Source organism: Hyaloscypha bicolor (assembly GCF_002865645.1).
Source record: "Hyaloscypha bicolor E unplaced genomic scaffold K444scaffold_83, whole genome shotgun sequence".
In the NCBI taxonomy this organism is placed as follows: domain Eukaryota; kingdom Fungi; phylum Ascomycota; class Leotiomycetes; order Helotiales; family Hyaloscyphaceae; genus Hyaloscypha; species Hyaloscypha bicolor.
Genome location: NW_020194585.1, coordinates 768,601 through 793,890, shown reverse-complemented (window position 1 = coordinate 793,890; position 25,290 = coordinate 768,601). Strand labels below are relative to the sequence as shown.

General features: G+C 47.3%; 9 protein-coding genes across 9 annotated transcripts; 3 read left to right on the top strand and 6 right to left on the bottom strand.

Moving 5' to 3' along the window:
- Nucleotides 1–2,118: 2,118 nt before the first annotated feature.
- On the bottom strand, nucleotides 2,119–2,537 carry K444DRAFT_407194 (uncharacterized protein). The gene is made up of 2 exons (XM_024872573.1): nucleotides 2,224–2,537; nucleotides 2,119–2,169 (listed from the first exon to the last, which is right to left on the bottom strand). The coding sequence occupies exons 1-2, from the start codon at nucleotides 2,432–2,434 to the stop codon at nucleotides 2,159–2,161; spliced, it is 222 nt and encodes a 73-aa protein (XP_024736555.1). The 5' UTR covers nucleotides 2,435–2,537; the 3' UTR covers nucleotides 2,119–2,158.
- Nucleotides 2,538–4,221: 1,684 nt separating this feature from the next.
- Nucleotides 4,222–5,884, top strand: K444DRAFT_663707 (uncharacterized protein). Its single transcript, XM_024886864.1, has one exon. The coding sequence runs from the start codon at nucleotides 4,618–4,620 to the stop codon at nucleotides 5,815–5,817; it is 1,200 nt and encodes a 399-aa protein (XP_024736554.1). The 5' UTR covers nucleotides 4,222–4,617; the 3' UTR covers nucleotides 5,818–5,884.
- A 160-nt stretch (nucleotides 5,885–6,044) lies between these two features.
- On the bottom strand, nucleotides 6,045–7,042 carry K444DRAFT_406997 (uncharacterized protein). The gene is made up of 2 exons (XM_024872572.1): nucleotides 6,135–7,042; nucleotides 6,045–6,080 (listed from the first exon to the last, which is right to left on the bottom strand). Exon 1 carries the CDS (start codon nucleotides 6,860–6,862, stop codon nucleotides 6,326–6,328), a length of 537 nt encoding a protein of 178 aa, XP_024736553.1. The 5' UTR covers nucleotides 6,863–7,042; the 3' UTR covers nucleotides 6,045–6,080; nucleotides 6,135–6,325.
- Nucleotides 7,043–8,251: 1,209 nt separating this feature from the next.
- Nucleotides 8,252–9,121, bottom strand: K444DRAFT_529592 (Phosphoenolpyruvate/pyruvate domain-containing protein; the record flags this gene model as incomplete). The annotated part of the gene is made up of 1 exon (XM_024874823.1): nucleotides 8,252–9,121. One exon carries the CDS (start codon nucleotides 9,119–9,121, stop codon nucleotides 8,252–8,254), a length of 870 nt encoding a protein of 289 aa, XP_024736552.1.
- Nucleotides 9,122–9,499: 378 nt separating this feature from the next.
- On the top strand, nucleotides 9,500–11,092 carry K444DRAFT_613202 (DnaJ-domain-containing protein). The gene is made up of 2 exons (XM_024880300.1): nucleotides 9,500–9,895; nucleotides 9,972–11,092. Exons 1-2 carry the CDS (start codon nucleotides 9,737–9,739, stop codon nucleotides 10,614–10,616), a joined length of 804 nt encoding a protein of 267 aa, XP_024736551.1. The 5' UTR covers nucleotides 9,500–9,736; the 3' UTR covers nucleotides 10,617–11,092.
- Nucleotides 11,093–11,538: 446 nt separating this feature from the next.
- Nucleotides 11,539–12,911, bottom strand: K444DRAFT_630047 (uncharacterized protein; the record flags this gene model as incomplete). Its single annotated transcript, XM_024883147.1, has 3 exons — nucleotides 11,539–12,421; nucleotides 12,486–12,773; nucleotides 12,817–12,911. 3 exons carry the CDS (start codon nucleotides 12,909–12,911, stop codon nucleotides 11,539–11,541), a joined length of 1,266 nt encoding a protein of 421 aa, XP_024736550.1.
- Nucleotides 12,912–14,893: 1,982 nt separating this feature from the next.
- K444DRAFT_529749 (uncharacterized protein) lies at nucleotides 14,894–15,357 on the top strand (the record flags this gene model as incomplete). The annotated part of the gene is made up of 2 exons (XM_024874838.1): nucleotides 14,894–15,064; nucleotides 15,121–15,357. 2 exons carry the CDS (start codon nucleotides 14,894–14,896, stop codon nucleotides 15,355–15,357), a joined length of 408 nt encoding a protein of 135 aa, XP_024736549.1.
- A 2,050-nt stretch (nucleotides 15,358–17,407) lies between these two features.
- Nucleotides 17,408–19,084, bottom strand: K444DRAFT_529994 (uncharacterized protein; the record flags this gene model as incomplete). Its single annotated transcript, XM_024874860.1, has 1 exon — nucleotides 17,408–19,084. One exon carries the CDS (start codon nucleotides 19,082–19,084, stop codon nucleotides 17,408–17,410), a length of 1,677 nt encoding a protein of 558 aa, XP_024736548.1.
- Nucleotides 19,085–24,536: 5,452 nt separating this feature from the next.
- K444DRAFT_510505 (uncharacterized protein) lies at nucleotides 24,537–24,710 on the bottom strand (the record flags this gene model as incomplete). The annotated part of the gene is made up of 1 exon (XM_024873438.1): nucleotides 24,537–24,710. A coding segment is annotated over one exon (174 nt), but the record flags the coding sequence as incomplete, so codon positions are not given.
- Nucleotides 24,711–25,290: the final 580 nt, after the last annotated feature.

Genomic DNA, 25,290 nt, shown 5'->3' with positions numbered 1-25,290 from the left:
GTCCTACCCCTCCACCCCTTCCTTCAAACACTAGCCATCCCCAGCCAACGCCAACACTGGGCTCCTACATCCTCACCTCCCTCCTCGCGCACCCGCCCTTCAAGGTTACAATCATAACCCGCTCTTCATCCCCCTCAAACTTCGCACCCCACCGAAACCAAAGCATCATCAAAATTCCCGACACGGTGAGCGTCAAAGGCTAGCACGGAGTATGAGGTTCGGGATCAGGCCATTGAGAGCCTAATTGCAAGGTACACGCGCGCATCTAATGTGGTGTCGTCACCGGGTATCGCCCAAAGCTCCATGAAAATCAACAGTGACACCCAAAACTCCATATCAACAGGATGATTGTCCAAAATATGTTCCTCCATCCACTCGCCCTTGTCCAATGCCCTATCCCACCGTGTTAGCGTGCAGCAACTATTGGAGTTCGGTTGCCCATCGTGCCGGGCGCGAGGTCTTTCGATGCGAGCCGTTGGCCTCGACCCAGTTGGCGGGGAGGCGGATCGGTTCCATATCACGACCCTAGAGCTGGTGTTCTCGTGGAAAACAGCTGTATTCGGGTGTGTGGTGTATTACGTCTAAAGAGAGAAGAAGGAGCGGGGAGCTCGAGACTAAGATACAGGGTGTCGCGAAAAGACGCTAAGAGGTCATGTGGCAATACAACATCCCCCTTCAACTGTAAGAGTTCTCCGAACTCGTATACCTTTACCAAGCACCTCCCTAATTAGCCTCCCAACCAGACTTTTGCTCCTCGATCTCGACATTCTGTCCCCAACCGCCAGTAGTATTCTCAGGTGCTCCTTCATCAGCTGCTCCTTCATCTTGACCTTCAACTTGTCCCTAAGCATTGACTTGTTCTTTACCTCCCTCAACTTTATCTTCCTCAATCTCAACTTCAACTTCACGAGCAACAGGTCTATCCTCGAAGAGTTCTGCAGGAGTGATTCTGACTACTCCAAACTCAGGAATATAGGTATAACCCTTGCGAGAATCTTGCTCAAAGGTAGCATGCTGAGCTTGGTCGTACCATGTAACAGATTACTTTCTAGTGCTCTCCTCTTGCCATTGGATGCCCTTAATGAACTTGTTGTCTAGAAGTTCGACAACTACTTCGTTGCCGAAAGGGGAGGAGACTTGACCTTTATTGCGTGCTGGGACTATGAAAATGGCCTCGACTAAGCTCTTCTTGTTATTGAAATTATCCGTAATACGAGGGGAGTGGTAGAAGGACATGTCAGTGACTTCCAAAAGTTCTACCTTCTTAGGATGGGTCTTGACAGGAGATAAGGTAATTGGCGTGGTATCAGACGAAGTTGGGGTATGGGTGAGTGAACCATCCTTACAAGACAATTGCATAGCGTAGTCAATTATCATTTGCTCCTGGAGCTCATTCATAGGCATACCTGGTAGAGCCTTTGCTGAAACCATGGAGAATTCGACAATCATGTTGGTCTCGTTAATGCTAAAGCCTTGCTTATCGATCTCATCGACTATATTATCATCGACTGTATTATTGACCCCGTAATCTGCTTCCTTCACTTGCTTCGTGGGATATCTTGACAGATTTCCACGTGTCAGTGGCTTCTTCGGGACAGGACAGTTACGGTTGCTGTAATCACCTCCGCAGTGCTTGCAGGGCTGACGCTTAAGGCAATTCTTGGCAATGTGACCCATCTCCTTGCAGATCTTGCACTCCATGAGTGGGTATTCGTCGCCGTCGATCAAGGGACGGGTGATGGCGGGCCAGAGGGAGTGGAGAACTGTCTGATCTAGTCGAAGGTGGTAGTGAACTCCATGCACGCATGGCGGAGATGGGTTAGACCGATATTGTTCTGTACCCTGAGACGCGTTAGCGTGAAGACGTCACGGATGGGGCGACGTACCTGGTGGACACTCCGTTGGGAAGTATCGCCAAGATTCCTGGGCCAAACATGTCAGCGATACCGTAATGAATGCTGGTCGCGCACGAGCGTGCTGGGTGTTGATGAGCTTGGCATCGCTCCCAAGGTTGTCGCTGAGGAACTTCGTGACGCGGGAGATGAGGCGGATACCCTGGCCAGACATGACGCCTGCTGAGTCGAGGAAGTTGATGAGCTCTGGCAATTGGTCCTCGCGGGCTTGGCGAAGCTCACTGTTGAACTTGACGAGCTTGTAGTTATCGACGTACTAGGGCAGGGGTTGGATTAGTCTCTGCTTCGGGCTTGGGAGGGGATAACTCACGAGGTAGAACTTCTTCAGCTCGACCGTCTCGTGCTTGTAGTTCTGGCCGAGAACTACAAGGAAGTCGCGCAGTACAGGAACCCAATCGCCGACATTTATCCGCCAGGTTTTTGCAACGCTGAGCCATGCCTTGATCGATGCCGGTGGGTTGGGGTGCCGTGTATCCCTCGATGAGCTCGTTCAGGTGGACGAAGCCCTTGTGGCCGAACATGCCGTCGTAGAACAGGGCCAGGACGTCGGCGATCTGCGCATCGTTGAAGGTGAGGAGTTCTTCCCTAGGGGCACGTTAGTAGCTGGCAGCGTCGCTCCGAGGGGAATACGTACGTGGTGCCGATCACACCGTTGAACTGCGCCTGCTCGGGGTGCTTTCCGAACGCCAGGCGGTCCGCCGTGATCTGGTTGATCGTCGTGGTCGCAACGGGGGTGATGGCGACGGTGTGCAGCGCTTTATTAAATAATAATCTCATATCGTCCAAGGCGAGGCCCAAGTCATCGAGGCCATCTTCGAACCAAAGGCGCAAAGTATCATCCTCTCTGGGTTGTTCTTTCAACTTCTCCAAGCGGACGTTGTCGTGCAAGACGAGGGCGTTTCCGGGATTGGGATGTTGGCGGCTGCCTCGTGGCGCTGGACGACTGTGTGCACGCGAGTGCGCGATGGATCTGGGGGCCGGCGGCTCTGGCGTCAGGGACGACGTGGATGGGAAGTTCCAGATTGTAGGCGGCGCAGATACCGACGAGGGTCTTCAGGGTGGTGAAGACGATCAGCTGCCTCTCCTCCTCGTCCGCGAACTGGACTTGGTGGCCGAGGGTGTGCAAGGCCTAAGACGTCATTAGCAAGCAGCGTGGAAATCGGGCGAGGACCTACCTGGGAGTAGGATGAGAGCAAGTTGCTGAATTGAATGTGTAGTCAGCTTGAAAGTCTCGTGGTTCTGCTTCGATCTCAAGGGCCAAAAAGCGCAACTTTGGGATGAAGGGATGCGAATTTCTCTTCAACAAGAAAGCTTATTGGCGAAGGTATTCTTGCAGTGTTGACTCACCCTGAAGAGACGATAAACAAGATTCTCTACGTCAATCCTTTCACAGCGTCCCAGAAGCCACTTCTAGCCTCATTGGAGAAAGCGACGGGAATGAAATGGCGTGTTGAAACGGCGAGCTCCGCGAAGATGTGAGAGCTGGAAAGGAGATGCTGAAGACTGGAAATATGATGGGCATTGGAGCGATTATGAAGAGCATCTGCTTTACTGAGGGAAGGAGCTCGGATTTTGAAAGTGAAGCAGTTGAGATTATGAACGAGACACTTTGTCTTGAGAAGCAGGATTTGGATGAGGCCGTTGGCGAGATTGTCAGGAAATTCCGAAATATTCTTGATTGAGCAAAACCTGCAGTCATGAGAGCAATAGAGTGGACACCTGAAATTGGTAGGGTAAGGCAAGAATCCAAGATGACCATTGCATTGTGGTGGCTGGAGAGATACACTCAAAGTTTCAGTGATATAGTGAAAGGAAATTCAAACAAGAGACCGCAAGGAATCCAGGAACACATCTCCTTCTGTCTTGAAGAGTGTGAATGCAGTTCACTTGAAACCAATAAAGGTGACCTTTGACCAGGCTACTGACCGGCCAATCAAGCGTTGGAGATCCTCTTGAGATGTGCAACGAAAACTGGAGCACTAGAGAGAAAGAGTGAATGTGATTTTTGTTTAACGAGTGACATCGGTGAGCTAGAGTTGACTTTCCAAAGTGAGCCAAAAGTGAACTTCGATCGCAAGTTGCGATGTGCAACGAAAATCCCATAATCTAATTAGAGCTATAGCAAGGTGAATCCATATTGTCTCAAAGTCTATCATATAATCCAAAGAGTCTGAGACCAATACAACACAAAGCAATGCAATGAAACAATAGCAAAGAGGGGATCCTCACCACTGTCTCTAGACATTGGAATTGAGACATGGTCGAAGATATGATCTTTGGTCCAACAGACGATAGAACAATGAAATGTCCCAATGGTAGATGTTTGTAATGTCCCAAATCCGAGCCCAATAATGAAATGCAGTTATTGATCCAGAAGAAAGTAGTCATGCAAAGAAACTTGATGGCAGGTTATGGTACCAATGCTTTCGGACAACGAAAGCTCCTTGTCCTCCCGTTTTCTTTGCACCTTGTCGCAGATAGAAGATGATATTATAACAAATGTGATGTGTACAATGAATGTTTTTTATTCTTCTCACAGACTTCTGTATGTCCCGAAACCTGGAAATAAGTCAGCACATTACGACACGACCTTTATGGAGAAATTGGAAGAACGAGGAGCATATGGTTAAAAGGGGCCAATTGCTCCATCCAACTTCCCAGGAATCAAGCAGCCAGCCTGCAACTTCAACCGAACTCCATAGTCATGGCAACCCTCCGGCAGTTGGGCTCCACTCAGAACTTGCCGCAGGATTTCACGGCAAGAAAGCTGTGGGAAATCTCGAAAGACTTGAGGAAGGCGGCAGCCAACGCCGAGGAACAGATCTTCCAGCTCACAAATGGTCGCATTGGCGATATCGCCGAAGTGTTCTGGACCGACTCGGAAGGTTTGCATGTCAGCGAAACTCCAAGATACCCAGGCATTCGATTCCCCCCGCGCTCTTCCCAACTTCCTCAACTCCCACAACTGTTTACCAGCATTCTGGTGATTCCTACCAATCCTCGGCCTGTGGACTTCGACAGTCACAACACAATTCTTTTCTTCTCTCCCATGATGAACCACGCTCAAATTGATGTGTTCATTGCTTCAATCAACGATGAGGAGAAGAGCCTGATCCAGCGACTTGCTATCAACCTCGACCGATTCGGAACCTTGAACAAGACTGCCCTGATCCAATTCAGCGAATTGAGGGAAGTCCTTCTCATCTCCGAGCCCACAGGAGAGGAGCCTGAGGACACACCACAACTCGGCCCCAGGGCGCAACCAGATCCACAACAAGTTTTCTTCTATTTGGCACCTCCGACGGCAGAGTCAACCACCTTAGGCTGCCACGTCTTGGATACACGCACAATGGCGGAAACGGATCTGGAGGTGATCAGAAAGCAACATGATGCCTGGCCAGCGGGACCGATCACCGTTGATGTGGCTTGGATCGAGAGGGACGGGAACGTGATGGACACCTGTTTTCCACCCGAGACCTACCTGGACATCAAGGCAAAAAAGAGAGAGAGGCAAGATCGAGGAAATTGGCAGGAAGAGGATGGCTTCTTCAACGAACCATCGGAAGTCGGTCCTGACGACACCGGCTATACTGCAGACGGAGCTGACGAGGACGTTGAGGAAGCACCGACTCTCGATAGTGGCGACGGTGAAGATGCTGCTGCGGGAGCCGACCAGGATACTGTTACGACAGCAAGTTCCGCCATGCAGAACTTGAATCTGGGCAAAAAGTACGATCCTTTTGATTCGAGAGCAGACACGACCAACGCGAGCGATGTGGAGGCAGAGCTTCTGGATGCGATCGCGGAGTCGAATCGAAAGGTTGAAGAACGCGAGAAAGAGGCTGAGCTTCGGAAGCAGAAGAAGGAGAGTGATAATGTCGCTGAGGATGATGTTGGCTGGTGAAGGCGCAGTCGACGAATGAGAATGCGGATGTTGATTGCGTGCAAATTGATTGTTTGGGAATTTGGAAATGTCATTTGGATGATTCATGGAAAGGAAATTTTGCAACGAAAGGGTATTCGTGTGGAAGTTAAACAGGAAATTGCATGGCATTGCAGACGAATGGAAATCGAAATCACTTCTTTGGACTGAAAGTTGCCTTATCACTTGATGACAACAAACCCCTCCCACCAAGTCATGAGTGCGGAACACCCGGCAGTGTTTGACTATAGCATCTGTCAGCAGGTGGATGGATAGAAATCTTCGAGTGAATGATTTACCCCCATAAGATTCTTTGAAAATAGCGGAACAACGTATTGTGAATTCCACGATGATGCTTCGACCCTCCTGTATTCTTTCATATCCTTCCCAAATAGCCATGCAGTAGCATCACGTTTCTCCAGACATTTATCTCTTCGCTCTCTTCGATCTTGCCAGTTTTCCCTTTATCCCATCCATCATCATTATCATCCTATGCTTTTCTTTTCACCGCTTTCAAACCCTTTCCCCGCCAATGTGCCTTTTTCAAGTGAACCCTGAACGTCTCATCCGGCGTTTGCTCGCTACATGAACATCTCGCTTTCTTCCCCTCCAACGTGGCCAAGAACTCATCCCACACCTTCAAAGCCTCCTTCGCCCAAGCAGGAATCCCAGCAACCCACTCTCTGATTCGTTTAATCGCATCAATCCAAGCTTTGATGCCCTCCAACACCTGGCTATAGCTGAGTGCCAAACCGATAGAAACGAAAAGCGAGCGAAAGATATAATCTTGGAAGGGAGGTTCAGGTCCACCGAGATCAGCTGAAAGCTGCGAAGCGAATATCCGACAAGACTTGGGGGTGTGGAAGTCGATTGTGACGAGGAATCCGCCCATGAGAGTAAAGACGGAATGGAGACAGCCAACGGGTAGGTAAATGGTTTCGTCCGATGTCGTCGTGAAGATTATGCCACCTTCTAATTTGGGTCCGATTTTGGTGGGCTTGGCTCTTTGGCCGTTGGTGGAAGACATCCGTGGGAGGTTCCGAGGGCTTAGGGGAAAGCACACCCAGAGCTTGACGCAGGGCCCGATGAGTGTGGCTACGCTGTCAGTGTGTCGACGTGGAGGTCGGTGTGGCAATATTGGGGCGTGAGAAAGAGGTGCTGATTTGATTCATCGCAGGGCTTGACGAATTCAGATAATGCCAGGGGAGCGGCGAATGATGTGTCTCAGGTGCTGGGGACATTGAAGCCAATGATTGAGATGGGATTGTCCTCTTGGATCATACTGCTGGGCGATTGAGATGCGTGGGTCTACTTTGGCGTCTAGGATCTCTCGGTGGTAGGCGCTGACGGACATCTTGGGGCCGGCCATCGTATCTAGAGTTTCGAGGATGATCTTGGTGGTTTCAGGCGGTTTCTCGTTCCAGGATTCCTCCGCTTCGAAAATACGAGGCTATGTGGTTGTCGATGAAGTCCAGAGGCTTTCTGTCTCAGGCGAAAGGTTTTCGAGGGAGCTGAGAGCAATGTCCGAAACGGTCCTGATTGTTGAGGGGTTGAAACCTCTGAGTAATGTTCGAAAATCCTCCATGATTGAGTTAAAAAATGGTGGGGGTAAAGGAGATTGAGATTCGAAAGGAAAAGCGTCGAAAGAGTCAAAAGGAGATGGAGGTATGGACAAAACCGTTAGCTTGAGACAGAAACTACCAGCTCCATTACTCGGAACCACGATCTTTAACGATAGATCGAGAAAGAATGAAATATACTGTTTCGATCACAATGTATGGGTTGATTCTTTGAACACAAACGAACCATGGCAATTGTATGTGGGTTAACAATGAGGTGATTTGACTCTACAACTCGTCAAATTACCCAGGGCAAATCGGTATCCATTTGCATTAAGATGGGTCGATAATATTACTCTCCGCGTCCCTTAGACGAAGGAGGATTAACCAGTCGATAGGGTTCTTGAGTGAGATCGAGCCCCTTGATAGTGATTAGGAAACTAAACCCCAAATATAGTTTCAAATATACTAAGGAGAAAGAGTGGTAAATAAAGGTCAAGGGTTCTCATACGCTCTTCATCTCACTGGAGGAACGGTGACGTCTCGGTCGAGATGAATAGCATTTGGAAAAATGGAACGCTTCATATTGGGTTGCCACTTGGCGGTTGCCAAGCATCCTCGTTGTGCGAAGACCAAGGTCCATTGATTTGCTGAATCCCACGTCAAGCTGGACATTAGAAAAGACGATTTTCAAAATTTTCAAGGACTCTATGGACAATTGGAGGATGTAGACTTCAAGCGTACCTTGATTCGAAGGGACTTTCCGTAGTGAAGCACTTGGAAATGGTCTAAATTCTTTTGGTCCATTGGCAGACGCATTTGACCTTTCCTTTCGTCGTGATGCTGATTGCCACCAATCACTCGACCTCGACCCAAAGCTGGCCGCCTTTCAAGATCCTCTCAGCCTTTTTCCGCAGAGCATCCATATCGTCGCTGTAAAGTCCAGCACCCATACTGATCCGACACACTACCAGCTCCGTCAACTCCCTCACAGAAAGCCCGTCCCTCCCATCCGCCAATTTAACAGCCAACTTGCCATCAAATTCCTTCACCAACAATTGTATTTCCTTCTTTGTAACCTCCCCCGCCGCCCCACCCCAAACAAAAACACAGGTCGCTCCAGCTTCCAAGAACGCCTTGCCCCTTTTCACCACCTCCTGCACCATCATCTCCCTGGTCCATCCCTCGGGATTCGGCTTCAACCGCAACACATCCGTCCTCGCATTGACTACGAAATCCGGCAATTCTACTTGCGTCGCATACGTTATGGCAAGCCTTATCCTCTCGGCCGATTCTTCCACGCTCCTTAGGCAGCTCATTCCGTGACTGAATCCCTTTTCCGGGTATGAATCCTCGATATTGGCGCCTACTGCACCAGCCCAGATGATTCGATAGACGGACGTGTCGAGGAATTCGCCGTAGCCGTCTTGAAGGTCGACCGTAAGAGGGAGACCAGCAGATTGTGCGATGGGAGCGATTTTGTGGATGCCGGCTAGGTTTTGATTGAGTGTCAGGGCGGTATCGGGGACGGAGAAGGTGTTGGCTATGCCGTAGGAGGTTGTGGCGAGGGCTTTGACGAGGCAAGGGCTGGCTTTATTGAGGGAGATGACAGCGTTCGCGGAGGCTGCATCGTAGATGTTGGTAAGGATGAGGGGATCTCCTGGTTTGTGGAGGGACTTCAGAAGGAGGGCGACTTCGTTGTGGACCGGAGCTGTTTCTGTCGCCATGATTGATGTTCACTTTACGGTGAGATTCCTCATTGCAGGAAAAGAAATTGAAGAGTTTGCGAGATATATACCAAGTACCTACCTGCTACCCCGCATCCGAAAAAGTACTTGAAAGGGCGTAACACGAACTAATCGCGGTGTCATCAGACCGTCGTTCCAAGCAGTAAGATGGAGAGAAGCCCTGCCGACTGAGCGCGTCAAGGGTGATCGGCAGCAGGGTCGTCTGGTCCGGGGTTCGTGCCAGGATCAATGCAAGGCTGAGCCTTCAGAAAACTTGGTATTTTATCCGTAAACTCGGTTGGGAAGACCTCAAAGATGCATTAGTTGTTTTATATGTTTTTGAAGCTCGAAAGCACAGAAGAGAACCGAAGAAATGGACAAAGAACAAGCGCAAGGCCAGTCACGTGCCCATGCGAACGAGGGCCGTGCACAAACGCGTCCACCCGGGAAAGGTACCTTCGATTCAATTTCCCAAAAATCGATCTCTCCTGTCCAATTCAACCCTTTTTCTTCCACAACATTTTCTTTCAACATCGGTGAAGAAGACTCCATCAGTCCGTCTTTCTTTTCCCCAACTTTTCTACCTGTAACTGTCCGGAAGTGGCTGTTTGCACGATGCCTCCCGCACCAGCATTCGACTACTACGAGACCCTGGAGATTGGCAAGAGTGCTACGACTGAGGAGATCAAGAGTTCCTACCGTCGTCTCGCTTTGGTCCACCACCCAGACAGGAATCCCGACAACATTGATGAGTCGACAGCAGCTTTCCAGAGGGTGAGCCACACATACACCAACTCTCCCTTCCAAATGTCTTTCTAAAACCATCTCATAATACTTACTATTAATCTAGATCCAGATCGCCCACGAAACCCTCTCTAATGAGCGCTCCCGAGCAATCTACGACACTCGATCCTCGCGCCGCAGCCCCTTCAACGATGATGGGTACTACAACGAGGAAGATGTGGACTTCGACGACTTCATGCACGACTTCTCCCGTGAACCTTTCGGCAGTTATAGTGGTGGACCATACACCAGGTTCTTCTTTGGCAGCGGGGGATTCCCCTTCTACGGTCCGTCGAGCATGAGTCCCGATGAGGCTCGCAAGCGACACCAAGAGCAGGAGGCAGCTGAGGCAGCATGGCGCAAGCAAATGGTAGATGAAGTTCGGCGACGTAGGGCAGCGGAGGAGGCCCGGGTGAAGGCGAGGGAGATGGCGAGGGCAGCGGAGGAGAGGGAGCAAACATTGGCGAAGGAGAGAAGAGAGCAGGCGGAGAAAGCTAGACAGGAGGCGCTTTGGGCTCAGTCTAAGGCAACCACACAGGCTGAGAAGCAGGGTTCGTGCCTCCATTCTGCATTCTGGGCAAAGGAGAAGTTGCAGAAGAAGTTCAAGTGCACATCCTGTGGGCAAAAGCGTGGGATGGTGGGGCACAGATGTCCTCACTGCTCTCTGCTCGTCTGCCAGGTCTGCCTCAATGGGATCCGTAAAAGCCCTTGATTGCGCAAAAATGATCTTTACCTTGTCGATATTTCTCAACACCACCTCACTATACATTGCACAATCTTCTCGATCGTCGACACATTTGAGCATCCGTAGGGTTGAATGCTCTCGGCCTCTATCTCCTGCATGGAGAGGCACTCGGGCTGTCATGGCAGCAAAGAGGGTGCGAATCTTCACCAACACTGAACCGAATCTGGCTTGCTCCACTATATTTCAGAGGAAATAGGGAGGATTAGGGAAGAGCAGCCATCGGCAAATGTACCTTGGGAGCTGGCTGCATCGGCTGTTCTACCACATTACATCCGATGATATTGGCTCATCCTTCATCGAGGAAACTGGCCGATAGAGTTGTATACGCGAGAGCATCGTGGCATCTCTTAGATCGGGAAGGTTGCTGGTGGATGGCATGTACATAGAAGTCTTCCTCGATAACGGCTCCTCTTAATACATCGTCTCTGACATTTCGTCATCCCCTTTCCCACTGATTTGTCAGCTCTGATATCCTGGTGAGTTGTTGAATCTGATGCGGTGTAGGTAGTTTGAAGGGACAGCACGTCAACAAAGAGGAATTTGGGAGAAATTGTCACGAGTTAAGATTGAGGTATTTATTCATGAAGACTAACTAACATATATCAAAAAGGAGATCCTTCGCATGAATAAAAGCATAACAGAACAGCTGCGAGTAGTGAGTGACAAATGGAAAGCAAATGAAAGCGTTGAGCAGGAATCAGTTCAAGGAGAGGGTCGATTGTGCAGCGAGACTTGTTCGAGAAGACGGCTTTGCATCAACATGCCAAGATTGAGGTCGGGGTGCGGGCTGGAAGATTTACCAATGTCGCACCTTTAGGATGTGAGTCATGCCCGTTGGTTGTGATTGCTCTGCTTGCATTAATAGTCGGACTTAACCTCCGACTATTACCTAGCTGGTGAGCCCCTCTCCATGGATCCCACGGAGATGACGACCTATGGAGGAAGGGTCCGACAGCATATCGCATCCAGGTTCAGTGCATCGAAGACGGATCTCTCTTTTTGTCACAGTATACTTCGGCGCATCTGGATGCTCCTGACGGCGGTGGTTCAAAAGATCTTTCTCTCTGAAGTATCCACGTCTGCCTGTACGGCTGCATCCTGCAACACCGCAAGGAAAGGTGCATTCGTTATGCTCATCACGCATATGCTTCGTATAAGCCGACTGGGAATGGAAAGGCTTATCCACAGCCTGGGCCTTGCGAGGAAGCTGCTTGAATGCCTCGTCCCGGTATTGCGGACAATCAGGATGAGAGCATACCGGAAAGACGTACTTGATGCGAGACGATGGGGTGATCGCATCATCTCCCGTGTCAAGGTGATGATAATTTCGAATATGCTGATTTAAGTGATCCAGGCGTCTGAATCCGTCGGGGCCGCGGTGAAGCTTGCAATACTTGCAAGGATACTTGGGGTCCTCGCTACCGAAAGACTCGAGATGGCGGTTGAGGACATCGAGTCGGGAGAACAGAGCCCCGCACTCGCATCCGTAAGGCCGATGTTGAGCTTCTTTCGCATGCCGAAGCAGGTCCGCCTTTTTCGGAAGTGTCTCCATGCACTCAACGCAGTCATTAGGGGTTGGTGTCCAGATACGACCATGGCCAGAGGTATGTGGCCTCCGCGCGTGAGCGTCGCGCTCAGCAAAGGTAACGAAGGTTCTGTCGCAACCTATCTCTTTACAGCTCCAGGCTCCATGGTTGAACGACCTTGCATGGCCGTCCTTGCGGTCGGAATATGGGAATGATTCCCCGCAATCTCGACAAGGAGAAACTCCCCTTTGAACGAAGCATTAGTTTATGCACTTGGGAACTTCAGTCTTCATTCTCGTTGAATACATACCGATCCCTTGTATTGGACCCATTCCCCTGGGGCATTTGGCCATTTGCATTTGGTACAGAAGGCGGTTGCACCTGGGAGGCGTTGCGAAACGAATTACGGTCATCGGATTCTTCAAGTGCATTTGCACTTGAAAATTGACACAGCACACGAGATGGCTTCAAAGTGTGCCCGACATTGGAATGCTCGAACGTGGCCAGGTTGCTTTGTGGCATGTCATGAAGCAAACCGGGGCGTAGATCCTGACTAAAATCCTGCATGACAAAATCCGGCGTGACAAGAAAACGTCGACTGACACCCTTTTCGTTAGCAAGCAGGAAAAAAAAAAGCTCACCTGCCAAGATCCATACCACCAATGGCAGGATCATTGCAGGCATCAAGCAGGTCGCCCTTCGACCAATCAATGTACTCCTCGAACTCGTCGGACATGATGATGTGAAAGCAGCGTGTGGCCTTTTCTCTGGGAGGTGGGTGTTGTGCGTTGAATGTGTGGGAAATCGCTGCTGGCTGCTGATTTTCAACGTGAGCGGGGTCCACCAACCTTATCCGCTGCCTCGAGAAAGCTCTCGCCGCTTGAAGAATTTGTTTTGGAAGGATGAGACAGAGGGTGGTGGAAGGGCGGAGAGGCATCGCCCTGTTTTGCTGGCGGTGAGAAAGTGAGGCTTTCTGGCGAGGCAGCCACCGAGTGCAGGGTGTCGTGGTTGGTCAACGACAGGCAGCAGTTGCGTTCGTTCGTCGTGGGCTGGGGGTTTATCCCGTGCTTTGAAAAAGGGTGGTTGGAGATGCATAAGATTTGGACATGTGAGAAAGTGGTTGTCGAATCCGGCGGTGAAGAGAAGAGAAGTCTGGGTTCTGGGGAAAGAAGCACATGAGGTGAGGTTGACTTTCCAATGCACGTGGCCTGACCTGGTACAACACCTGGGCGGCGTGCTTTTGCTTAAGGCAAGGCTCAACATCGCCCAGAGATTAACTATTCGCGTCCTTTTCCTTCTTTCGAACTACTCTTATTCAGGACTCGACGAGGCGCGAAGAAACTTTCCAACATTGGGCCAAAAAAAACTCTCCATTCCTCGCAGACGGCTACAAAGATGGCACCGACTCGGAAGATGGAGCATTTGTGGGAGTGGAAGGAAATCGCATGTTTGGATAACGCTTCCGAGGAGCATCGTCCTAAAGTGGAGTTCCTGGAAATGTTTCGTTATCCCCATCTTCCGCAACTTGTTATGAATGAAGGAACATTGGACGACTTGTCAATGTCTGACTGGCTTGCAAAGGTATTTTTTAAAGAGGTGTCGTATTTGAGTCTGTACCCATAGCATGATAGGATCTCCAGCTGCCTTTTATTCCCCCTAAGGAGCTACCGTTAAATCTACCCCCAAGCGGATATCTTCAAGCCCCGAGCGGTGGCCAGCGTCTTCTGTAAGTTTCGTATCTACCCAAGAAGGATGCTCTTCTGATTCCTAAATTCGGCTTCGGCATTTGCAATGGAGATACTGAATCTAAGGAAAGGATTGGGATGCTACCTTTCTCCAATACGTGCTTAGATCTCATTAGAGAAAAACTAGCTTTACCAGAAGAGTTTCTCAGATACATGACCAAGAAAGGCTCCCCTTCGTTCAAGGTTTCTACTCCCGAGCAGAGTGGGAGATCCGTTACATGTACGTTTCACTGAGCTTGAATGATGTAGAGTGCTAAGCAGACTGCAGGCTTTATTTTCACGTTCAGGCTCCACCGTCCAGGTTATTACCAGCTCGCTTTGAGTTATGACCGGGAGACTGGGCTCACCCACGGCTTGCTCCTCGCAATGACAAGAAAAGGTCACGAAATTCCGAGACTACTGAAAGGACTGCGGGATAGGCTTATGTTCTGCGAGCAGCCATTGATTCTTGCTGCCCTGGTAGCGGAGCTCGTGATCGATTCGTGTGCTACCAAAATCGAGTCGGTCGATGGTGATCTCAACGCCTTAGAAGAAGAGAGTGGACTCCACGGATACGATAATCGAGCAAGAGGTGACCCATTGAGAATGGACTTCATGAGGGCAATACAAATTCTGCATTTCTCAAACAGGACGCTTGGATTGGATACCATCAGACTGCAATATACTATACCTTCATTGATAAAGATAGTGATGGAGACCAAGAAAATTGCAACTCAAGAGCACGATCGATTAAGAGAAATAGGAAGAATCAAGAATCATGTGTTTATCTCCGATGGCCGAAGAATGGTGGAAGAGTTGGCTGACACGCTGAAACAATACTCCAAGAATCAGCTACTGCGGGCAAAATATGAGGAGAACCGGCTCCGGACCCAACTTACAGTTGTGAGTAATGATATATAAACATGTAGCATCCTATTGATGAATTCAGGTGTCCCGATTAATGGCACAAAAAGACACAAAAGTCAACATTGAAATGGCAAGAGTCAATATCGATCTGGCAAACGACACTAAAATTCTTGCAAGAGCTAGCAAGGAAGATAGTGCAGTCATGAGAATCATTGCAGTCGAGACCAGAAAGGACAGCTCTTCAATGAAGACTATTGCAATTCTGGGAATGCTCTTCCTACCTTCCACTTTTCTCGCGGTAAGCCATTTATTCTTGATGGCACAACGTTTGCACAAACTAACAGGCTTGTGTAGTCCCTCTTCCAAGGACCAATGATGAGCTGGGATGCCAAGGGGCGCCCTGTTACTACTGCCATGTTCAAATACTTCTGTGCTATTGCTGTTTCTCTAACGCTCTTGTTTTTTTCTGTGTGGGTTGTAGCGACGCTGTTACCCTGGGAGAAATTGCTCTATAAAAGGCGGCGAGCACCTGCCGCGAAGGATTCTTATTCTCTTGAGCATATTGCTTCCCATAGCTTAGAGAGTGGCTGAGCTTGTCAGAGCAATCCTGGAGAAGGATTTACGGATACACCTAGCTCAATCAATCTGGTGTCGGTAAAAATCCTCTATTGCTGTACTCGAGTCTCAACCCGTGAAGTACTTTATCTATGCACTAATCAACGTATTCAGCGGCAAATCCTTCTCACTCGGCTCCCTTGATTGAACAATCTCAAGTCCGCTATCTTCATCTTGATCCATCCGCTGTGAAGCGATGTTAGGGCACGACAACGACAATTGTTACAATTCTTCTATCTGAAGCTAGTTCTGCGCGGGAAGTGTTCTCGTCAACTAATTAAATAGTTGAGTTCCGGACTTGAACGCTGAATAAAAGCGGAGGCGAGATTGAAAGGCTGACAATTCCTCCATGGTGGCGTTGGTTAGGCATCCATAGAGTGCTTACTCGTTAAGCGGGGAAGCCCCTTTACCTCCTGGGTGTTACCCTAAAAATTTTGTTAATTTTCAAGATGGAAGAAAAATGAGAAGTTAAATTGAAATTCTAGATAATCGGTACCTTGCTTAGCTTTTGTATTAGAATCTAGCTTCGTTTGGTTGACAAGTAGGCGAGGCTGGGAGAGTGAGAACGCCAAGTAGGTTCGCCGCCTGAGTTCTGCCCAAACACGACGCTCCTAGCCCCCAAAACGCCAAGTTATACAAGCTAAAAGATACAAGAAAGTGTGATCTGTTTGAATTTAGGAACAGTCGATTTGGCTGGTCAGCCATGCGGCTGAGCTTCTGTTCCTTCGTGAAGAGGGCGAGTAAAGCCTGCATACGAAGATTGCGGCATAACGAGCCTGCGACCATGGGTCTGTGCGCACAGGCGCTTTTTCAGGCTTCACTCAACCAGCCCTCCAAACAACCCACTATAGCCCTGAACACACCCCCACCGCTCAATTTTCAGCACGAGAAAGGCTATGAGATCCCTACGAAACATAAGGAGGCTATGCGCCAGATTCGCTGGTTTGGAAAGGTCCCCGTTTGCGCCATAATAGTACGATACAAGCTCAGCGATACTACGGTCCGCAAGATCCTTAGCTACCCTTACCCAGAATGACGACGCCCTAATAAACTGGTTTTAAAGCAAGAGCATTGGATATAAGTACTTATATAGCGGCATGGGTAGTCAACTCCTAATTAAGCGCTACTTTAATACCTAACTTTCGTGATTTTTTGATGAAAATGCCCTGTGCGCACAGACCCATGGTCGCAGGCTCGTAAAGTGACGGGATTACAGGGCATTTGGACCGCAAGTCCACTTTCAGGCTACTTTCTACTACACTCACCCACTAAAGCCCCCTATATTTCCAGGCTACCCTCCTGTAAGCACGCTATAAACTACTTGGGCGGGTTTTACCTGAGGTCCGGGCAGCCTCGTTAAAAATAGCTATGCCTCACCAAAATCAGAACAATTCTAGAAGGTAATTTATTTATTATAAAATAACGATACAAGGTAAGAGCCTTTAGAAAACCTTTAATTGATTTCCGAAACATTCTTTCTTATTCGTATTACTAGTTAGGCCATTGCAAGTTCGTATTTTGGTTAATAGTAATATTTCGCGCTTTTCCCACCTAAAACCAGCCTGGCCGGACCTCAGGTAAAACCCGCCCAAGTATCCCTTCGTCCGGCGAGGCATAGTCCACGCTAGCAAGGGGGCCTGGCTCAGACTATAAAGTCGTACCTTTGTTAATAAACTTATTAGTCATCTATCACCTTTTCGCCATGAGCCAGGCCCCCTTGCTAGCGTGGACTATGTCTCGCCGGACGAAGGGATAGAAATTGAATCAGCTATTATATCTAGTGATATGTATATGAGCCTCCTATATACTGCACCCGTTCTTCTTTCTTCAGTTCTCGCTCAATTCAATACAATTGACACTCGTCTACAGTAAATCAAGTCTTCTCCTGTCCCTGCGACATCATTCAAATAATATTCGGATCATTTATGCGGTCTACGAAGTATCGTGTGATTACTCCGTGGATTGAGAGCGAGCTAAACTTTTGCTTGTACAAATCACTCCACTGGACAATTCCGTGTTTAGCATCTTATCCCGCATAAACATATCTCTTCTCAGGCTTCGTAACAAGTTGCGAAGGTGCAATCTCCAACCTCCTACGAGAAATGTCTGTTTCCGTATACAAAACTCCTTGCTTGGGACGTTCCGAATCATCAATTTCAGTCCCAGTCGACACCACACCATACCTTACATCTATCTCTCCCAATCCCTTGATCAATTGTTCAGCCTCTGCATTCGAGTCCGCCTGTCTCGAGATAGGTGCATTGAAAGCCTTGGCAATCTCAATGGGACTCATCGAGACCTTTCGGCCAAGGTTCCAATAACCAGAGAACGTGGGGATAACCAAGATGATCGACAGCAAAGTAAAGCCACTCGCAAGTGCAAGATAAAGGTAATGGGATTGATATAAGGCCACGCTTGCAACTTGTATGGCAGGCATAGATTGAATATCGGAGGAATTGGCAGCAGCGATCGCCGTTCGGAACATCAACTCCCGAGCGTTAGCTAGCAAGCTGTCCGTTGGATCTCCGAATGAAATATTACAAAAGTTCTCCAAGTGGGCCGAGCTAGCAGTACTGTTGGAATCGATGAATTGATTTGCGGTTACCCCTGATGTAAGGAGGTAATACCCTATTGCGCCAGCCCATTTGACGTTAGCCCACGAGTTGAAGCGGTTCGCCAGGGCCAAATAAAACCCTCCAAGTGTACTGTTATCCCCAGATTGATAGGACTCCTGAATGTTGTAGAGGCTTTGAATCGCGTCGTCGTAGATGGTTGAGTTTGCGAGAAGGGAGATCGTGCTTTGATTTCCGTCGATTACTGCATTGTATTGTACTGTTGCTGGCCTCAACGTGCAGTTCCTCACTATGAGTCGACTTATGTTACACGTCGCATCGGGTTTGAATTGTACGGCAGTGTGTAAGTTACCAGGATCATACGGTGACCAATTGATGGTGCTTTGGAACAAATCAACGCCCTCAGACACCAGGGATTGATTGCTGTTATAAGTCGTGTTTGGGGGAGCGTAAATAGTGAGGTTAAAATTGGTTTCGTAGGAAGAGCAGTTGACCGCGAACCCGGCTCCGACGACTGTCATCGAGCAAGTGCCAATACAACTTGTGTTTTTTATTTGAATGGCCAAACGGTCATAGAAGCTGTTGACCACGGGCGTGAAGTCTTGCATGAAAAATGATGGAGTATATCCTCGCCCTTCTATTATTCCAGTGTAGCCGGTTGGTACCCGGGGAGCGAGTGCAATCGATAACGTCAGGCCACTCTGCACATACACGATCGCTACTCGTGAAGCCCGTTGTAGTAATGGGCCATTGATGGGGGAAATTGCCACAATGACGGAAGCTAGTGTAACAAAATTAAAGTTTCCCCCGATCGTGAGTGCTGCTAGTACGCTATTTCCCGTTTTCCAGAGCTGATGAAGGTCTGAAATTTTCGTATTCGCTTTCAGTGCGCGCGCCCACCAAGCCGTAGTCAATCCTCGAGCTAGGGCATAGCGTACCATAATATTGGTAATTGTTGAAATAATAGACAGATACACCGTGGGTTGGAAGGTCCATTCCGTAATGGCAATCCCGTCAGAGACTATGAGGACCGCGGCCGAGCCTGCTACACCGCCGATTGCCCCAAGGAGAGCAGCGAATGCTGTCCATGGAAATTGTGCAAAACTGCCGGGATTCCAGGGATTACTCATTGTGCATTTGTTTTCCGGTTTTAGGGTATTTTGGAGTTGATTTTGCTTAGTGTGCAAATTTGATTACCGCCTGAAAATCAAATATAATCACAATAAGACGGATGGGAAACTTTAAGAAAGTTCGCAGCCTTCTCAATTCTTAGAATGTTTCAAGTGGTCTTCGTCTCGCAGAAAAAGCAACACTGACATTCTCAAACTAGTGATTAGGGATCGCTTGATCAGTCACAAATGTGCTAGAGGGTACAATTCAAAAGAGTATGAGCATGGCTTGATCAAACGATATAGCTCAACATGGTTGGATGATTTATTGTGGAGTATCGTTTGGTGGAGACGCTAATTACAAAAGAAAGTTTATCCAAGCAGCTCCAAAGCGCGTGTGACGGGCACACTGCGTGTCTATTGGACTGTGTCCCACGCAGTTACCGGAGAGGAGTCTCCGCAAGAGGGCGGACGGCAGGAGCCGGAGGCATAGGAGAGCAAGTGACGCTACTATCTGTAACCGAGTTCTCTGTACAACCTCAACTAGGCTTCGCACCACCATGCAGGAATGTTTGGCCACTCAAGGCCATTCATTAGGAACAGCTGTCTTACGTAACACAAATATTAGATCGTGGCTCTGGACGCCGGACTGCATGGCGCCGGCCTAGATCCATCCATTTCTAAAAATAAGATCCAAAAACAAGCCAACTACGAATGAACGCAAACGACCGTCAGAACAAGATTGTGTGACTTACGCAAAGAGGGAAATTAAGATCTCAGCAGCACACCCTCACTGCTAGGTTAAGAATAGAATGTGGCAGATCTGCAAGAAAACGCTATAGCCACATCAGCAACGTACAACAGTTCTGCATGACACAACCATACCGGAAGACAATCAGAAACACCGTTCAGCTTATAATACGGGAGAGCAAAATTTCAAACCGATTGTACAGTGTGACTTACCTCGTTGGGTGTCCGTTTCGCTCAAACAATTAAGAGCACCCTCTACTCTCTCTAGTGCTTGGCGCAGTATCTTTGACTTTGTCCACTGACAAGATGATTTATGTTAATTTCTTGCCTATACTAATAATCTCCCACCTTGTCTCGCCGGCTTCATGGGATATGCTCCCCACTCAAACACCCAAGCAACCCTTCCCCCTTGGATTCCTCGCAGTCCAGACCGGCGCTCCAGCATTGCCGACATCCGTCTGTGGCTACTTCTCTGACTCCGGTAGACAAAGAAAATCCATCATTTCCTCGTAATCAATGATGCTGAACTAGTTTTAGGCTACGCCTTGAGTTGCCTACCATCATATTATTGTGGGTTTGATGGTCCAAACGAGCTGTTCGGTTGCTGCACAGCTGTCATCCCTGATGGCAACAGCTACGCTCTATATGGCTGCGAGGAGCCGTCCACATGTTACCAAACTATCCAAACACCTCCATCTGGTGTCTGCTTTGCTGGTGACTTCATATGTTGCCACTCCTCCTGCCAAACTGATCCTTCGGCACTCTACTGGCAAGTCTTCCCCACCACGTACCTTCAAATACAGACCTAAAAGAGTCTCCTTAGCACCGAAGCAACATCAACAGCTTGTGTTGAATTCCAGCTATCAGTCCCAGGTGGTGTATACTCAGCCTATGCCTGCTCAACTTCAAATGCAGTCTTCAATATCGTTACGAGTCCTGTAGGAGTGGGAGCTGCTGCGACGACCCTGAATAACTTAAGCCCAGGGAGTTCTGAGTTCTCAACGCCGGTGAGGACGGAGAGTATTCCACCAACTGCAGTAGAACCGGCGCAAACGACTACCGTTTCAAGTTTCATTCCTCCAACTGCAACACAGAAGACTGCTGGAGGTGAAACCACCGTTAGTGTGTTGCCGTTGTCCACAACGAAGACAGGAGTAGCCGGGAGAGTAAACCAAACTTGGGGATTGGTTATTATTTGTGTAGGACTAGGAATTTTGGCTTAGAATTATCTATTCGGAAGAGCAGAACAAAGGACCGGTTATGGAAATATATATTCCCCAATCGGTATGCTAACTCTCGGATCAGCTTCGATGTCGTCCAAAAAATCCCAAAAAAAAAACCGTCCAGCCTTGACCAGCCGATATAACAAGATTGACACCATGCGTAGCTTATAAAACCACCTGTAGGAGCGGTTTCTCACGATCACCAAACTCCCTCCCTTGCTATTACCGTCTCATGTATTGAACTGAATTCTTAATTGCTGTGTTTTCTAGGAAAGCTCCAGCTTCCTTAAAACTCTGGAAATTACGTCCCCACTTAAAAGTAGACCATAGAGCGCACAGCCCCTGATTTTCGACATTATGTCTATAGTATCGGCTAAAATCCCGCTAACCTGTGGTCATTTCCTTGAGGTCCTAACAGCCTCTAGTTACTACTTCTTGCATAGAGATAAATATAACTTATTTATTAATAAAAAAAGTTAATATTTAAGAAATGCTTTAATATTTTTAAAAATTTAAAATTAATAAAAATATATTTATTTACTTTAATATTAATAAAATAGGAAGTTTTAATATTTAATTTATTATTATTAATTATATAAAAGAATATAAATATATTATATATTAATAATAAGCTTAAATTAACTTTTATTATATTAATATAATATAATTTCAAAGAAGGGATTTCTTTTAAAAGATTTTATTTCTTTATTTAATTGCTCTCGGATCTGCAGTAGCATTGTTTCTCTCGAGTACATCTCTACTTTGTATGCGCATTAATCCCTTCGCTTTTAATGGAAACTGGGTAGCAGCAAAGATACCCGCGTATGAGCGAACAAGACACTTCCACTGATTTAAAGATGGAGTCATCCCAGGTTTCCTCGACTGTACGCGCGCTTGAAGAATTCCCGCCTACATCTGATCTGAAAAGCACTCGGAGAGCGTACCACACAGCGTTACAAGCGTTAATCCTTCCTCTGTAGTCGAATGCGTCCTTACGAGCCCATTCTCACTAGTCTGTGTTCTACAGGCCCATTTTCAGGCTTCGCTAAATTCAAGTCAATAGTTTTATGTCGCTTTTAATAGATAACCACTTATTGTTTTTCTTTTAAACTAAAGCGCATAATATAGAAGTAGTTAAATTTATTTCTTGACAATACTAGAATAAATTGAGTAATAGTTCAAAAAGTTGGGAATTCCCTTCAGTGGTCTTTAGCGAGGAAATTGCCCTGTACCGCACAGACTAGTGAGAATGGGCTCGTTACAATATGCCTACAGTCGGTCCGATCCAAAAGGGACAAAGCGGTCGCCTTCTTGTATCCATATTAACTTTTTAACCACAACCCCAATTAATTAATCCTAAGTAATTAAATTATATAAAAAAACCAGGCGAATAAAACCTATTAATCAGATTTTTAATGCAATCTGTGTTTAATTAGTAATCGAGGTTTAAAGTGCACGGACGTTTTTTACTTTTTGATTTTTGACTATATAAAACGCGAAAATATTTCATAAAAGTCACGTGTACCTAAGTAAATAGTAAATTAAACTTAGACTTATAAGGCCTTATAAGGCCCCTTAAACATTTATAACCTTAGTATATATAATAAGAGCTTAAATTTTAAAGAGTTATTATTAAAGAAAGTGTGACGGCAGGAACAGAGCAATGGAACGAGGCTCAAAGATCAATGATTTCCAATGTCTTAAGAATTTAAAGCTAAGGAGGACAGGAGTGAGGTGTGGCAGTGGATAAGTAGGTATGGCCAAGACCACTGAAACGCCGAGCTTTGGAAGCGAGCTTGGTTTGAACCATAGCTTGGAACCTTAGCTGAAACCAACCCCTTTGGCTGAAACCACGTCCGTATCAACCATGTGACACCAGCCGTCACAGAAAGTATAAAGTATAAAAAGTTTATGATTTTAAATATATATAGCCTTATATATTATATGAGGTATAATTTTTTACTTATATAAAACGCGAATTTTTTTATGCAAGCTCGTATAAAAATAATTATGTGCTTTACAATTACTGCAATATTAAAACTATTAAAAATCGGAAATCTGGGAATTAATTACTATAAGATATATAATAATTCCGATTAATACGATTTATATTAGTTAGTATTTTGGTAGACTTTTTTCATTTTGTCGCTTTTGGATCGAATTGACTATAAATGCGGGTATATGTAATATAATATGGATATGAAAGGAAGAGAGGTGTAATACGGATGACCAGAGCTTAAATACAGTAATTATGGTCACGTGGGGTTGAGTTACGTGGCCAGCCTGTAGTTACCATGTAATAGAGGCCAATTATATTTGCAGAAGCGGGTAAGGCTAGTGAAGAAGACGGAATAGAATGATACAAAAACTCCTTTTACTTCTTCCCTTGGCGTTTTATATTAAGCGACTATAGCTATCTTATCTAGTAATATCCAGAAAAGCGAAGAGATTCTTATTCGTAAATACTTGATACTAAAAACCATTGGATCGGAAATCGTATACTATCCTTACACTTTCTCAAGAATTATTATTGGGACCTAGTGAAATATCCTAGAGACAAGATATTATTAGAAGCGTCTCTACTAGTAGTAATAGGAGAGACTCGAAATGGTTACCTATTCAGGAATGGGCTATAAGTAGACCTGCTAAGAATTCGCGATTCTTGCATGAAGACGATATACTTCTACTCCGACTAAAAGGAGAGGAGGGTTTATCGTGGAATGAGATTTCAGAACGCTTTCCGGAGAGGAGCAAGGAGACATTGCAGGTATACTATAGTACCAAGTTAAAGCCTTGTTCGAAGACGTCCAAGAATCCAAAGAAGCGCCGGAGGTCGGGGTGAGTTGAAGGCTTCACGTTCCCGGAAGCGGGTGAGGCGGGCGAAGGATACCGAAGATGACGATGTGGTAGTCCCTTTCACTCACTCCCTTAGCGCATTATATCAAGCGGCTGCAATGCTCCGCGTGGGGAAGAGCCGAAGAGACGGCGTGGCCGACCTCGAAAGCATTTGTAAGGTTTCCAGGGACATTTGACAAAAACTGAAGATTATCATCAGCATTTTCTAGCTTTCGAATTTGGATAGAATGACCAATCCTGACTTGCAGCGAACGCGTTGTGATAATCCGCATTACCAGCAAATCGCTATGCCTTACTCCGGTAGCTCTAGTTGGCTATAAGGCCCTACATCCCTACCCCTCGCCATCCGCCGCAAACCTGAATTTAACCTCATTTTCCCTATTATATTAGCCTCTAATATTTACGCTCCTTCACCCTCTGCCCCAAAGAACTACGCCTCAAGATCTGGACCATTACCATACCATCTCCGCACTTGGTGCCTCTAAACTATCTCCCCTCTGTGGCCTCAATCTCCTTACTCTCCATATCTGTCACGAAATCTCGGGCCCCAGCTTTACAGTATTATAAACTCCCCTTCGACCTTGTAGGTGGCCCTCCCACTAAAAATCTAAGTCTGTAGCAGGTTTGGAACCACTAATAGCCTGATGATCATGACTACTAACCGGAGAACCACATTGTGGGCATTGAGAGGTTTTCATCGGCATACTACACTCTCTAATCGCAAACGGGTGGCCATTCTCACAACAATACCAATGCCCAGTACCTCTATAGTCATGTGCCATTCCCGCATACACAGCAGCCTTTTCCTCAATAGATATAAAAACAGTGTGCCCCTGCCAACCCCTGTAACATCCCTGTTTTGCTTGCGTAGCATTCCTAAAATATGGGTGTATACCCAAAGCGGTAATGACAGAAGGCCAACTCTGATTAGAATACATAAGTACCCTCTCTAGACAGACCCTAGAACGGGTGCTTATATAATTAATAAGGTTTTAATTCCCTTCTAGCCTCTTGCCCCCGAACTTAGTAACGAGCCTACGGACCAAACTCCCTGTTTTTAGCGAACACCACCCACGCTTCACCATTGCAATATATATAATCAGCATTTAATTAGGAGTTAACCACCCATGACGCTCCATAAGTACATGTCTCCAATGCTCCTGCTTTAAAACTAGCTCATTTATCCAATCTTGAGGTATGCGCTCCCACTCTTCTAAAACCATCGCTTCCATCTCAGCCTCGGTAGTGGGCTGGCGGCGCCGTCTGTGCAATGCCTGCTTAATCCTTCTCCAGCATTTCTCAATTGGGTTCATATCAGGGCTCGTATGTTCCCCCCCGTTCGTCAATACGAGCGATTGATCAATCGCCCCCTCCCATTGATCAATCGCCCTCCCGATT

Excerpts from the sequence above, each read along its gene's own strand:
- K444DRAFT_613202 (XM_024880300.1), top strand. The coding sequence starts at position 9,737 with ATGCCTCCCGCACCAGCATTCGACTACTACGAGACCCTGGAGATTGGC. Across the intron at positions 9,896-9,971 it reads CGACAGCAGCTTTCCAGAGG|ATCCAGATCGCCCACGAAAC; the intron begins GTGAGCCACACA and ends CTATTAATCTAG.
- K444DRAFT_406997 (XM_024872572.1), bottom strand. The coding sequence starts at position 6,862 with ATGTCTTCCACCAACGGCCAAAGAGCCAAGCCCACCAAAATCGGACCC.
- K444DRAFT_663707 (XM_024886864.1), top strand. The coding sequence starts at position 4,618 with ATGGCAACCCTCCGGCAGTTGGGCTCCACTCAGAACTTGCCGCAGGAT.
- K444DRAFT_407194 (XM_024872573.1), bottom strand. The coding sequence starts at position 2,434 with ATGTTCGGCCACAAGGGCTTCGTCCACCTGAACGAGCTCATCGAGGGA.